The sequence below is a fragment of the Apteryx mantelli genome, chromosome 21, assembly GCF_036417845.1.
Source record: "Apteryx mantelli isolate bAptMan1 chromosome 21, bAptMan1.hap1, whole genome shotgun sequence".
Classification (NCBI taxonomy): Eukaryota; Metazoa; Chordata; class Aves; order Apterygiformes; family Apterygidae; genus Apteryx; species Apteryx mantelli.
In genome coordinates, this window is record NC_089998.1 from 11,000,193 (window position 1) to 11,012,734 (window position 12,542).

At 46.2% G+C, this 12,542-nt stretch overlaps 1 protein-coding gene across 1 annotated transcript in view; it reads right to left on the reverse strand.

The window, feature by feature from the left end:
• Nucleotides 1-12,542, reverse strand: part of CACNA1B (calcium voltage-gated channel subunit alpha1 B) — a 317,072-nt gene that overhangs the window by 139,716 nt on the left and 164,814 nt on the right. The window contains exons 9-12 of the mRNA XM_067308827.1: nucleotides 8,315-8,371; nucleotides 7,496-7,570; nucleotides 5,405-5,494; nucleotides 763-972 (exon numbers count right to left, since the gene is read on the reverse strand). Coding sequence (XP_067164928.1) covers nucleotides 763-972; nucleotides 5,405-5,494; nucleotides 7,496-7,570; nucleotides 8,315-8,371 — 432 coding nt within the window. The remainder of the gene's footprint in view (nucleotides 1-762; nucleotides 973-5,404; nucleotides 5,495-7,495; nucleotides 7,571-8,314; nucleotides 8,372-12,542) is intronic.

The following is a 12,542-nucleotide window of genomic DNA, read 5'->3' on the forward strand; positions in this document are numbered from 1 at the left end:
AAGCTCAAATAAAGTATAATATAATCTGCTGTATGGTATTACTTCTACCAGTACTGCACAAATTTTCACATAAGGGCATCGTGACATTTATCCCATCTGATCATGCATCATTATTATGGAAGATACAGTTATTAAAAAAGACTTTCTGTAAAAGTACAACCTTTTAAAGAACATGACAATAATTGCTAGAAGTGTAGTGAATTACTTTATGATTCCATAAACATTACAGGCTGTTTTTCTACCAAGTAACACTGGCCACTGCACATGCTATTGTCACAGTGTCATTGCTGCTGGCAGAGATTTATGTATTTCCATAACACAAACCATCCATGGATACAGATCAGCTGCAAAGTGGCACGAACTCTGCACTTCCCTGGACAGCTGCTAATTAGACAGATGGAGAAACCTGCATTTACCAAAGTGCATATTCATTCCCCCTCCCTTTATAACACCTTCTATATAACAAATCCTCCTACAGTGTTACAAGACTTGCATGTGCTTGAATCTGAAGTTTCGAGTAAGTCTAAGATCGCATTCCTACATCATCTCAAACCAGTATCATGTCCTGGTGCGTTTTTTCTGAATCACATGACTCGATTAATCTTGAGTTACTAGAACTGCTCATTAATGCATTTGCAACTTTCGTGAGTGAGCCATAGGAAGCTGCAAAAACAGACCTCAGGCTGTGAACTGATGAGGGTGTGACAGAATTGTCAAAAACGCTAGGCTTCCTGAGAAGGTGGCACAATCCCCAGTACTCACATAGAGCAGTGGTGAGCTTCTCCGGCTGATCATAGTGCACCATGGCAACGCAGAGCGTGTTGAGGGCAACCACGCAGAGCACAACCCAGTAGAAGCTCTGAGCTTTCACCATGCGCCGGATGAAGAACCGGAACATTTTCTCTTTTCTCCGGAAGTAGGAGGAGCTCTCGTTCTTCCCGCTCTTCAAACTGGCACGGGCAAAAGGAGACCCTGGGCATTGGGGGACAGAAAGAACCGTCACCATGCCGCATCCAGGCAGATGAAAGGAAGGAGGAGGTTCACAGGCGCACAGGCCCTCTCTCCCCAGCCCAGATGCACGGCTGAGCAGAAAGCCGGTCACACTGAGAGCGAGCTGAACCAGGAGATTTTGCTTGCAAAGACATCATGAGGGATGAAGACTGGGATTTTAAAACTTTATGAATTAATGCCCAGCTCTGCCATCAAAAGGAATCGGGCTTCCAACCCCTTGAATGTGCCAGTGACTCATAAACTCTGAGCTCCTGGTTGACTAGAGCGACAGAAAGCAACAGGCCCAGAGGTTCCCCCCCCCATGGTATGGAGCATGGTGAGACCCCAACCAACTATGCCGCATGCCAGGGCACTCACATGAAACACCGTGCTGCCACTGCTCAGGAGCACCTCGAGTCACCACACAGCGCAGGGGCTACTGAAATCCCCACCCGTTGTCAGAGACACTGGGAGCAAAACTGCACATGAGTTTGTCTCAGCTCCCCATCGCTCCCTGCCCCAAGTGAGGGGAACAGCTCGTTAGTGGTCCTTTAGAGAGGAGACGGACACAACTCCACCACATTAGCATCATCTAACCAGAGGGGAAGAGCTCTGGGTTTCCTCTTGAATTTCAGGGACTACACCCTCGGGGAGCTTAGTGGCAAGAGTAAAGCTAGCCCCTACTTCCCCTGCTCTGAGCACCAGGCAGAGATCCAGTCCTTTCACTGCTGAAAGGAGAGAAGTCTCCTTATTTTACTCTCCCACTTCACGCATCTCCACCGAATGGGGCTTGATCTGCCTCCGTACATCACATTTTGGGCACAGCTACTCATTTGTATCAGTTCTGCCTGTATCAGCTACATTTCAAATCTAGTCTGAAACCCTGGAATAGAGTCAAATGTTTCAACAATAGGGAGCTGATAGAAGAAATGATTTCTAATGTAAGCTCTCCTCCTGAGGTAGCAGGCACTGTTGAAACGAATGATGAAAAGGCAATCTCCGGCCAGTGCTGAGGCAGGCGAATTCAGCCCACATTAGTAATAAATACACGCATCGGTTGGAGTTCCTTTGTAACAGCCACAAACACTGTGGCAAGCAGGGCAAATCCTGATTGCTGCAGACTGTCCACTACCTGTTTCATACTGTGCTGGCATCCCTCAGAGATTGCTACCAAACCTTGTCTCAAGATGGCTTGCAGCAGGCTAATTTACTATTGCCCTTCCCTGTCATGGCAGGGTACTTCCTAGCAGGTAGGGCTGACCAGGACACACACTGTACTGGCTTGGTCCGAGCACCGTGAGAACAGGTGATTTGCATGGTCTGTCCTTGAAGATGGCCAAGTGAGTTATATGAACACAATGTTCTTGATGTGGCAGCCAAATTTTTGAGCACACTCACTTACATTTCAACACTTCCAAGCAGAGAAGGGGCGGGAATCTCACTTTGTTGTTTCATCTTCCAATTAACATCAAACGCAGTAGCACAGAAAGGCTAAAGTATCCAGATGTGACACTAATGGGCTCTTCCAAGTCTCACAACTACATACAGGAGTGTGCTGCACACATCCACAACAGAAAGCTCTGTGCTTCATCTCACATGCCTGGCCTTCTACCGGCTATGTGACAGCACTCCAAATGCAGAGCTGGCCCTGGCCAGGCATTGAACAAACTCCTTGCCAAAAAGCTTGGTGTACTGTCGTTCTGTTAGTTTGATAATCCTTCTCTTGGCAGTTAAAAAAAAAAAAAGGCAATGCTCATCTATTGCTTGAAGGCAACAAAATTAATGAGAGCTTAAGATATAGGCAGCATCAGCATCATAATACTGTTCAGCAGGTAAAGTCCTCTCAGAAATTCAAGCCAACTCCATACTCTCACACATGCATGGGAACAGTCTGTTGCCCTTATACCCCCTAGCTAGTTGCTCTACTGATCTTCAAGGAAAGAACAACAGTAGGCCACATTCTGTATTTATTTAAATTGATCTAAATCTGAGTTACTTGTACTGGAGAAAACAGGGCTGGGCATATCCTGGTCTAAAAGGCATCAGGGTTTAACTAAGCAGGAGAAGAAAGATTTGCAGAGCAGTTCACAGAAGAGAATTTTGCTCTTTTTTGGAAAACTGTAGCAGACTTTGGGCAGTCCAACACTGAAGGGAAGGCATAACCCACTGTCTGGTACAGTGTGGAGGGTGGGAAACCAAAAGGAGCCAACGTCTACCGCTGTTGGCTTATTAGGGCAGAAAAGAGGCTGAGAGTTGGGAAGATAGAAAAGAACAGATTTTAAGAATAATTCCAGAGAACACACTTGGAAGTGTTTACCATGGTAGAGCTTTATAATGCAATTATAAGGCTCATTGAGGTACTTGTGTTTGAATTAAAGAGCAACGTATTCAGGCAACAGCCAGCAAGAGACCTGTCAAAGTATCTACCACTCTGTCTGCATCTTTACTTTGCACTCAGTAATTATATTGTTAGTTCTTCCACAGTCCTTGCGCTCCCATCAGTAAGATATTATAGCGCAAGGAAACCATCCAAAAAAACCTTTTCTCGAAAACATATTCTTTATGCATAATTGCCCATATGATCCAATTGTTTATGTTATGCAGAGTTTCAGTCTTTTCAGGAGCCTGCAGAAGTATCTGCTCTATTCATTTCTTTTCTGCCATTTTCCATGCATCATAATCAAAAACACTTTTCCCAAGTGGATGAACCACTCGCAGAAGGTGGAAAGCACTGCTGTTATTTTCCCTGCCATATGCTCCCGAGACAGTTCCCAGCTCTGCATCAGATTATCTGTGAGTCCAGATGCTCCATCATCCATCACCACCTGAAATGCTGGGTTTGAAGATCTGTTTGTGTGGCATGGGTGCCCAGAGCCTGGAGGGACTTGGATGTGAATGCAAGGATCTCAATTATTGCAGCCATAAACATATGTTGCAAAGATGACCATTTCTTGTTATCTGAGCAGTGGCCCAAGCTCCTCAGATGAAAACAAGACAAAACAAAAACACACAAGGCTGCTGCAGTTTCTCCCTCTTCCAGCAACAATCCTCTCATAGAAGTGTCAGCAGTTTAGCCCCAAAATCTGCAACCTGTTCATAGCTTGGGGGATTGTGGCAATTCAACAGCAGGAGGTGGTGTCAGTAACATGCCGAGCAAACTTCATTTCCCTTGATCAGATCTTCATTCATTTAAAGGGGAAAAAATCCAGCAGCAGCAACTGTAATCCCTTAAAAGGTTAAGTGCCAAATTTTCAAAGACCATTTGAGGCAGTCATGCTTGCATATATGGACATGTATTCTCAAATGTACTGGTTTTGCTGCTACCCTTACATATCCAGGAATTGCTGCTTCATGGTTGCTGGGGTGCCAAGACATTTCTTTGGAAGCTAAATGAGAACATCTGCTGCTTCAGCAGCAAAACAAAATACAGACTCAAACAAAATCTCTGCCACAGGGACAAGAATAAGAAAAATAACTAACTGAAAAGCAATCAGGAAGATGTGTCCGCAGCTAGCAAGTAAAAATCTATCACTGAAAAGGCCTTTCTTCTGCTTATGTCCAAAGCCTTAGGCAGGATGCCATGCGCTGGGAGAACCTGCCTCCCCTTGCAAACCCCAGATCCATCTCATTGCTCTCTACCTGGTAATGTTTCAGGAGGGAACTGGCTCTCGGCTAACTGCAAAACAAGTAGAACCTCTTCAGCCTGACGCAAACTTATTCTCCAGAGGGGAAGATACCAAATTCACACCAGGAACCACACACACTCAGCATCAGAGATACACAGGTAATAACATGCATACAAGTGTTATCTCCATATCTGGCTTTAAAAATGTGGAGAACAGCAAAAAGACCCTCTTCTAAGGCAAGCATTAGAGAATTAGCACAGAACTACTGACCAGGCTTTCCCAACAACCATTCACTCAACAAAGTCTGCAAAACTGTATGCTGTGCATTAGTGACAGATGTGACTAAATGTCTGTCCACTTCCTCTACTCCTTGCAACAGATGAGGCTTAGTGGTGTCATTTGACATATTTGGGTTTCATTAGCATAAACGAGCATGTTCCAAGCAGAATCACAGCATGCCCAACACAGCACGGATTCTCCAAGCGTTTTGGCAGGGCTCTCTTAAATGGTGTGACATGCAATAGCTGAGCTGGGCAGTGTGAAGTAGTGGGTGAAGCCATGATGCCACTTGCTTTGGGAAGTCAGCTCCTGCTGCAAGAGCAGTAGTAATTCTCCTTGCAGTGGAGCTGCATCTGGCTCCCTCGCAGAAGGCTAGGAGAGAGCGCCTGATGCACTTGCTCTGGGCCAGAAACTGCAGCTTCTGGAGCAGACGAGGACTCAGAGGAAACAGAACACAAACACATTTAGCTGGAGATCTAAACCTAGGGGAATGCGAAGCTAGTACTCACCAACGGAGCAAATGTCTGTGAAATGGTCCTCACCTTCTTCAGCATGAATCAGGTCATTTTTGCTCTTCTTTATTGCAGCTCTTTTCAACACTGTGTGCAAATTAAAGAGAGAATATTTTGTGAGCATTCAGAGTGGATTCTCTCTCCCCCCCCCACTTCATTCTCCAGGGCCAGCATTTACTTCCCAATGCCGCCTGAAGCTGCCATACAAGGGTAAGCTGTAGCAAATCAATCAATCTACAACCTTGCAGGGCCTCCACATGCTTCCATGCCAGGGTCATTTTTAATTTAACCTTCTAGATCCTGAAGGTTTGCCAGGCAGAATTCTGTGCACTTACACTTCATCCCAACAGATGGAGGAAGGCGGGGGAATCGCTGTAGCTGCCGGACCTTTTAGCACAGAAGAGAGGCCTGGGCAGGGTCACTGAGTGATTCTGAACCCCAGTGAGTTATGACATGAGTGCTACTATCCATTAAGAACATTAATGCTGTTTACAGTGTGCACCATTAAGAAGTCAGCATTTACTGTGTTCCAATACAGTTTACCACATCGCAATGCCTTAAGCAGCCAAAATGCTATGTTGAAAGCAACTCCTACAAATCAGCGAATGCATTCTTAGTAGCACCCACTGTATGATTCCTTTCCTCTGGGGCTGTCACAGCTCTTTGAAAACACACTTTGTCCCACAGCATCTTTTGTAGGGAAGGCAAACATCACTACATCATTTTACTAGACAGGGAAAGTGAACTGCACCCTAAGGCTCAGAGGAGTCTGCGCTGCTTCGCCCAGGGTGCACGAGGGGGCGACACCAGGAACAGTGCGGACTCTGCACCCACGGCCACCTACCTGCAAATCTTGAGAACTATCAGAAAAAAATATGTTGATACAGTTTTGTAACAGCTTAAAAACATACAGTAACTAAGCACCATTTGCTATCAGCAGTAAGACACCCCATGGTGTGGTGATACATACTGTCCAGTAGGCACACACAGCAAATCCATTCACTCTGTAGCAACTAACTTGAGTTTAGGTTCCTATGAGGGAATCCCTTCACCCTACACGAATTTCCCTGCCTTCAGAGAAACAGCTGCATTTCCTTCCTTAGCATCTAAAGCAGGCTTTATTGCTTATATCACTTCAAGAAAACACCCACCATATCATCCAGGTTCAGAGGCCTCTAAGCTCAAAGAGGAAAGGACCCTCTGAATCTAAGGTCTGGATCCAGTTTTTGCAAATAACCTCTTTTGTTCTTCTCTTCCCCACCCAACGGTAGGCCGAATCCTCAGTCCCAGCAATACCAACTTTTGGGTCCATGAGGCTGCATCTGTCCTAGTAAATTCCAGCATGTCCAGGACCATCCCAAGCATTGGGACACAACCAACTCCGGTAGTATCCGATAGTAAAGTTTTACAACACTCCCTGCGATGAATTGAGCACCTTCTCCTTTACCTTCTCCCCGCAAAATTCCTGGATGTAGTTCAGCAGTTAGAGTGTGCCAGGGACAATCTCTATAGGCACGTTGGATGCAACACCCCCGCTCTTTTGGAGACCAAGACAGTTTACTAGCATTGATGTGGGCTGCTCCATGCCAATCAGCCTCAAGGCCAGGCACACCACCAGGCTTGTTTAGCTTACTAGTATAGATGTAGCCTTGATATACCTGAATCTTCATTCCATGGCCTATACCCACCTCTAGTTTGCTTACACCACTAGGCTTTTCAAACTAGTCCTCCAGATACCCATTTCACTTACAGACTAAAAGCCCTGGCTACACCCACATACCAGACAAAACTTCCCCCGTCACACAAGCGCACGCACTCACGCACACACACACGCGCAAAGATTGGCCAAGCGCACCTCAGTCCTGACCTTCCGTAGCCCCCAGCTCGTCCATCCCTGAGTCCTTCCCGAGCGCAGATCGCCAGCCTGGCCAAGGCAGGCCGGTGGCCACGCTAAGGGGTGCACGACGCACCGGGAGGCACCGAGCTCGCAGCAAGACCGGGGAAGAGTCACTAGTGACCTAGGCCCTCGGGGGAGCAGCAGTGCCCCGCTGGGTCGCCTGGCCCCCTGGTGATTTGCAATCCACTCACTGTTGTAGCTGCTGCCGCTGCTAGTCTCTGCCGGTGCCGTGCCTTGTTGAATCGGCCCTTCCGAGGCGGCCCTCCCTGACAGTGAATGGGAGGAGAAAAAAAAAGAGGAGGGAAAGGGAGGGGAGGGGAAAGGAGGAGACATGGGAGGACGAAAGATGGTCAGAAAAGGGAGAGGGAAGAATCTTTAACTGAACTTTGACTGACTGTCACATCCTAAGAGCTCAGCAGTCTTGAGGCGCAGGGAGAGCAGTCTCCGTGTTCTCCCGGCACCTGCCTCAGAAAGCTCAGCACCTCCAGTCATCCTGAAACGCTAGGGCCACACGGCGTGAAACAGGATCACCACACCCTGTTATGTCTTACTGCTTACAAGTAACAGGGGTCTTAGTCTCTTCGTCTCTTAGTCAAATCCATTTGGAAACCTCGGTTTAGAGCCCTGCCTTCTCATCGTCCGTGTATTTCTCTCCTGGCATCCGCTCTGAGACCTATCCCCTCCGCAGCCTGCGAGCAGACACGGCCGCCTCTGCGAGGCGGAGGCTGGCGGGTGCCCCAATTGCGGTGCAGTCCCACAGACAGCGTAGGGACTCTGGCAGACCCCCAGGGCAGATCCCCAACCCAAAACGATGTGTCTCATAACTGCTCATCTCCACCTACAACCTCAAAAAGACCCGATACAAGAAAAGGGACTCTAGCCCGACTTATTCCAAGCGCATGCAAGAGCACGTTCCTCACACCCTCTTGGTTACAACGGAAAACCAGGTCAGCGTACAGCACGTAAACCTCTCACGGACCACAGGACAACTGCACAGCAAAACAACCTACCGTCCAGAGGAGACTTCTCTTCTGCGTTCTTGTCCTCCTCTGCCAGCATCACCTCTTCTGTAAAAGGAAAAAGAGCAAGGTTCAGCTTCGAGGTTGTCACATTCCCGTTCCAGACCCAGCGAAGCTGGATGCAGCAGGCGGACATTTGTTCTTGCTGCCACCAACCTTTTCCTGTTGTATCACCCAGTTACACCGAGTCTCCACAGTGGAGGAAGGGGAGGTTCAGAGAAGCGTGTTTCTTACCCTGTGCCCCTCTTGCACAAGGGAAGGAGGCTAGTCAAACCACTGGAAGACTGTAGCACACATCCTCCACTATTTCCCTCTTCACAATGAACCATCCCCTCCAGTTTCTTCCCCCAGCTATCACCCACCAGGAATTTCTGGAGAGCAAGAACCTTTCTTCAGACCAAAGTGAGATCCCAGATCTACAGAGGACCTGGGCCTCCTGCCCAGCCACACTGAAGATACTGCTTGAGGAGCGAAAGATGCTCTAGTTCAGTTAAAACTTTTCTGTTTCAGTTAATAAAATCAGGATTTAGCCTAGAAAATGGATCTGTGTCTCACTGCACAGGGTAAAACAAGCAAGGCTGGCTGCTGCATGTCAGCCATGCCACACCACAGGTGACAATATGTCACCAGATAGCCACTGGGCCAAAATCATAGTCCAAATAAAATCCATGGCAAAGTCCCTTCCAGGGAGGATCTTGGGTCACCACAGTTCAAACCGTGCAATGCATGTGAGACAGCCACCGTCCGTTTTCCATCATTTTCCACTGCTGTATACCTCATCTCCAAAACAGGAACTTACACTTTCCTGCAGAACAAGAACTCAGACAGCATTGAAAAAAAATAACACCTACCCCCTGAAGCTGAGTTCTCCACTCGATTCACAGCACAGGAACAAAATCAATGTACCTGTTCCTTTCAAAGATCATTGACTCTGAGTAGGAAAAGCAATCCTTCTTTTCCTCTGAGTGGCCTTGTGTTTCGCATGTTCCCATAATAATTTGTCATGGCTCTTTGCCAGCCTTCGGGCAGCAGGTGAAGAACAGTCCCAAGTCTCCAGCTCACCTCTGGGGACTGTGAACTGTATAAACACACAATCACTATGACTTGCAATGTTGTTGTGATGCCACCTGATGTTCCAACATCACGTGCACCCCTATGGCCAGACTGACAAGAGTTTAGCCATACTGAGGTTGCAAAAATCAGAATGATAAATGCACATAGGTCCTCAGGATTTATAAGACATGGCAATTCGATATCAGCATACCTTTACCTACAACACACCTGCTCTTTCGAGACAACTCTGCAAACCAGCTGAGCTTTCACCCCAGAACTCGGGGCCCAGAGCTGATGCTCAAACATAACCTCCCCACCCCGCCAGACACCTCAGCTAGGGCTCAGTTTTACTGTAAACTAAAGTAAGCAAAAACCAAGCCTCACCTATGCAGTTCCCTCAGGTCTGACTCTCCTTTTCTCTCCCTTGACAGTCACTCTCATTGGTCTAACATCCTCTGGGAAACCAAAAAAACCCATCTATCCTAGTGTGGCTTTATACGGGTTTTAAAGCCTCCTAAAATGACCACTCAGCAGAAGGGAATCACACCATTGCTAGCAGCTTTTTTTGTAAACCATGCAACATCCTAAGCAGAGGATCAAAAGTTGCAATGTCTTTATGATCACTGAAGCACAGAGATGGGAAGATGATAAGTAGGAGGCTTGAATAGTCTCTAGATAACAGGACTTCTGCATTAGAAAAAACACTCGACAAAGTATCAGACCAGCAACTTTGAGCCTTGGAACAAAGGTGGAGGGGCCTCTCCTAGAGGCTTCATTAGGATATCCGAGTGACTGACAGGCATCTCAGCACTAAGATTAATTGCTGTTACAGGACTGGAAATAAAGGCAGCCTGATTCTGAAGAGCTGGGAAGCCGAACATAACAGGCAAAGCCTCAGAGAAACATGGTGCCACTTCTTTCTCTTTAACGTGGGGATATAGCACACTGTGCCCAGAAGAAGAGCGCATTACAGGAAATGACTCACATTAAAAAGGCAACAGAAGTAAAACAAAAAAACAAAACAAAACAAAACAAAAATCAAAAGCTGAATTTAACTGTTAAAGTCTCAGATGTGACAAATAGAAAAAGTGAATAAAAATGAGTCCATTAGAAGACTCCATCACACTCTCTCAGGAGACTATTTTGTCTCTCTAGCAATTATCCCCCCTTGCCACCTCAGGCACACTGCTGCCCTTTTTTCACTGATATAGGTGTCTTTTCCCAGCTGTATCAAGGGCTTGCTGCTCTATTTTTGCACGACAGAGAGCTGAAATCTGAGGTTCATAAAGCTTTGATGTGTCAGGGAACGGCATTCATGCTACAGTGAGCTGGAAGAGAGAGGTTAAACACACGTTCCCAAAGATTGCTTACTCCGGGAGAAAAGAAACGCTCAGAATCAATGCTGTGTGAAAGAGATGGACTTGGAAAGAATTAAAATGCAAAAGACATGCAACTTGATTAGCTGCGAACTGAAAGACTTTCAGTCTCTGAGCAAAAGTGTTTTCAAAAAGATGCATGTCCTTGTAAGATAAGAGAAACATCTTCAAAAGAATATTTGTGGGCTTATAAGCGCTTTACTCTGTGCAGAGACCTTTTGGTTCTCCTCTCTCCTTTAGAAATACAGCATGACAGCCTAATACATGCTACAGTTTTGAGGAGTTTAATGAAGAAAGCAGCAGTGGCAAAATCATTTGCATGGATTACATTGCTTGGCTTCACCACTTTTTAATTTCTCTAAAAGGCACAATTTCAAATTGCTTTGCTATTGACTTTGCGCAGAGCCAAAAGAAAACACGAAACAAAAAGCAAACCCTGTCTCGGCACACAGCAGGTGGAACAGGACAGGGTTTGCTGATCTTAATTTGATATTGGTTGAACTGAAGAAGTGGCATTTGGTAAGAAAACTGTTGTCTCATGCCTAAAGAAATAACACAGTGCAAAGCACTGCCTTTTGCATCCATATCAGCTGCATTTTAGCAGTGGGAGGAGTTGGTCCTTTTAAGGAGTTTACTGAAAAAAGCAGTCAATAGACTTCATTCTGTGACATTAAAGTTAAGATTACAGATCTGTTTCTAAATGATACATACAATCTGTTTCTAAGCAATATATACAGCTAGGGTTTACGGTCTTGATGTGGAAATTGCTGTATGAATTACTGGCCTACATCCTGCGAGATGCAGGAAATCATAGGATTCAACCCTTACTTCTGGCCTGAATCTCACACTAGTTTTACACCGCTGTAAATCTTACTGAGCTTAAGACACCTCCAGACTGACACGACCATCAGAACAGAACTCGGCCTGCCCTGCCAGCTTCCTTCCTTCTTCTTTACCTCCAGACCTTGCTTGCATACGTGGAGGCTCCTTGACGCACATCTGCCAAATCTGTTCTTTCCGCTTTCATATCCCCCTGCAGCTGCCTCGAATCCGATGGGCACTACCAGGGCCACTGCCATCTTCCCTCCTTTCTCAGCTGTTTTGTTCATGAGTCTCACCTGCATCCCAGACTATTTGGCATTTAGGGCCCCGGAGTATTCCCAGCCTCTCTCTTCTGTTCCTGCTGCTCATGACAGCCTCAAAAAGGCTCCACTGAGCTGCAATTTCCCAGGCTCATACTTGGCCTCAAGATAAATGCATATGGGAATTTTACATGAAATTGTCTTTGAAAATGTTGAAACCCTCCCGGCTACCCTGTGTCTTTGTTCTTCAGCTTCAGCCAAAAGAAACTATAAACCACGCACCAGATAAATAGGTAAAAGTAGAAACTTCAGACCTGGCCTCCTATTTCAAGAAAGAAGGTCAACTCAGCCTTTAAGGAAATTGCTTGGGCAGTGGGTTCTTTTTTCTTTTAAGTCATGCACATCTAAATTCGGCACCTCAGCACATTCTCTCTGTTATAATTTTCTCTTTCTCTCCCAAGCCTTCATTAAACAGGCATTTGTTAAACACTCTTTCAATTAAGGCTGCCTGTATTAAGCATAACTCACACACACAGTCTCACATTAAAGATGTCACGGTTTAAAACACCTTGTTATAGATGCCTCAACCAAATACACCTCTAACTATATTCAGTAATCCACATTTAAAGTAGCCCTAACTACACTGGCTTCTGTATCAATCATAGCTGCATTTCTGGTGATTTATCTACAGTGAATTGGCACCAAAAT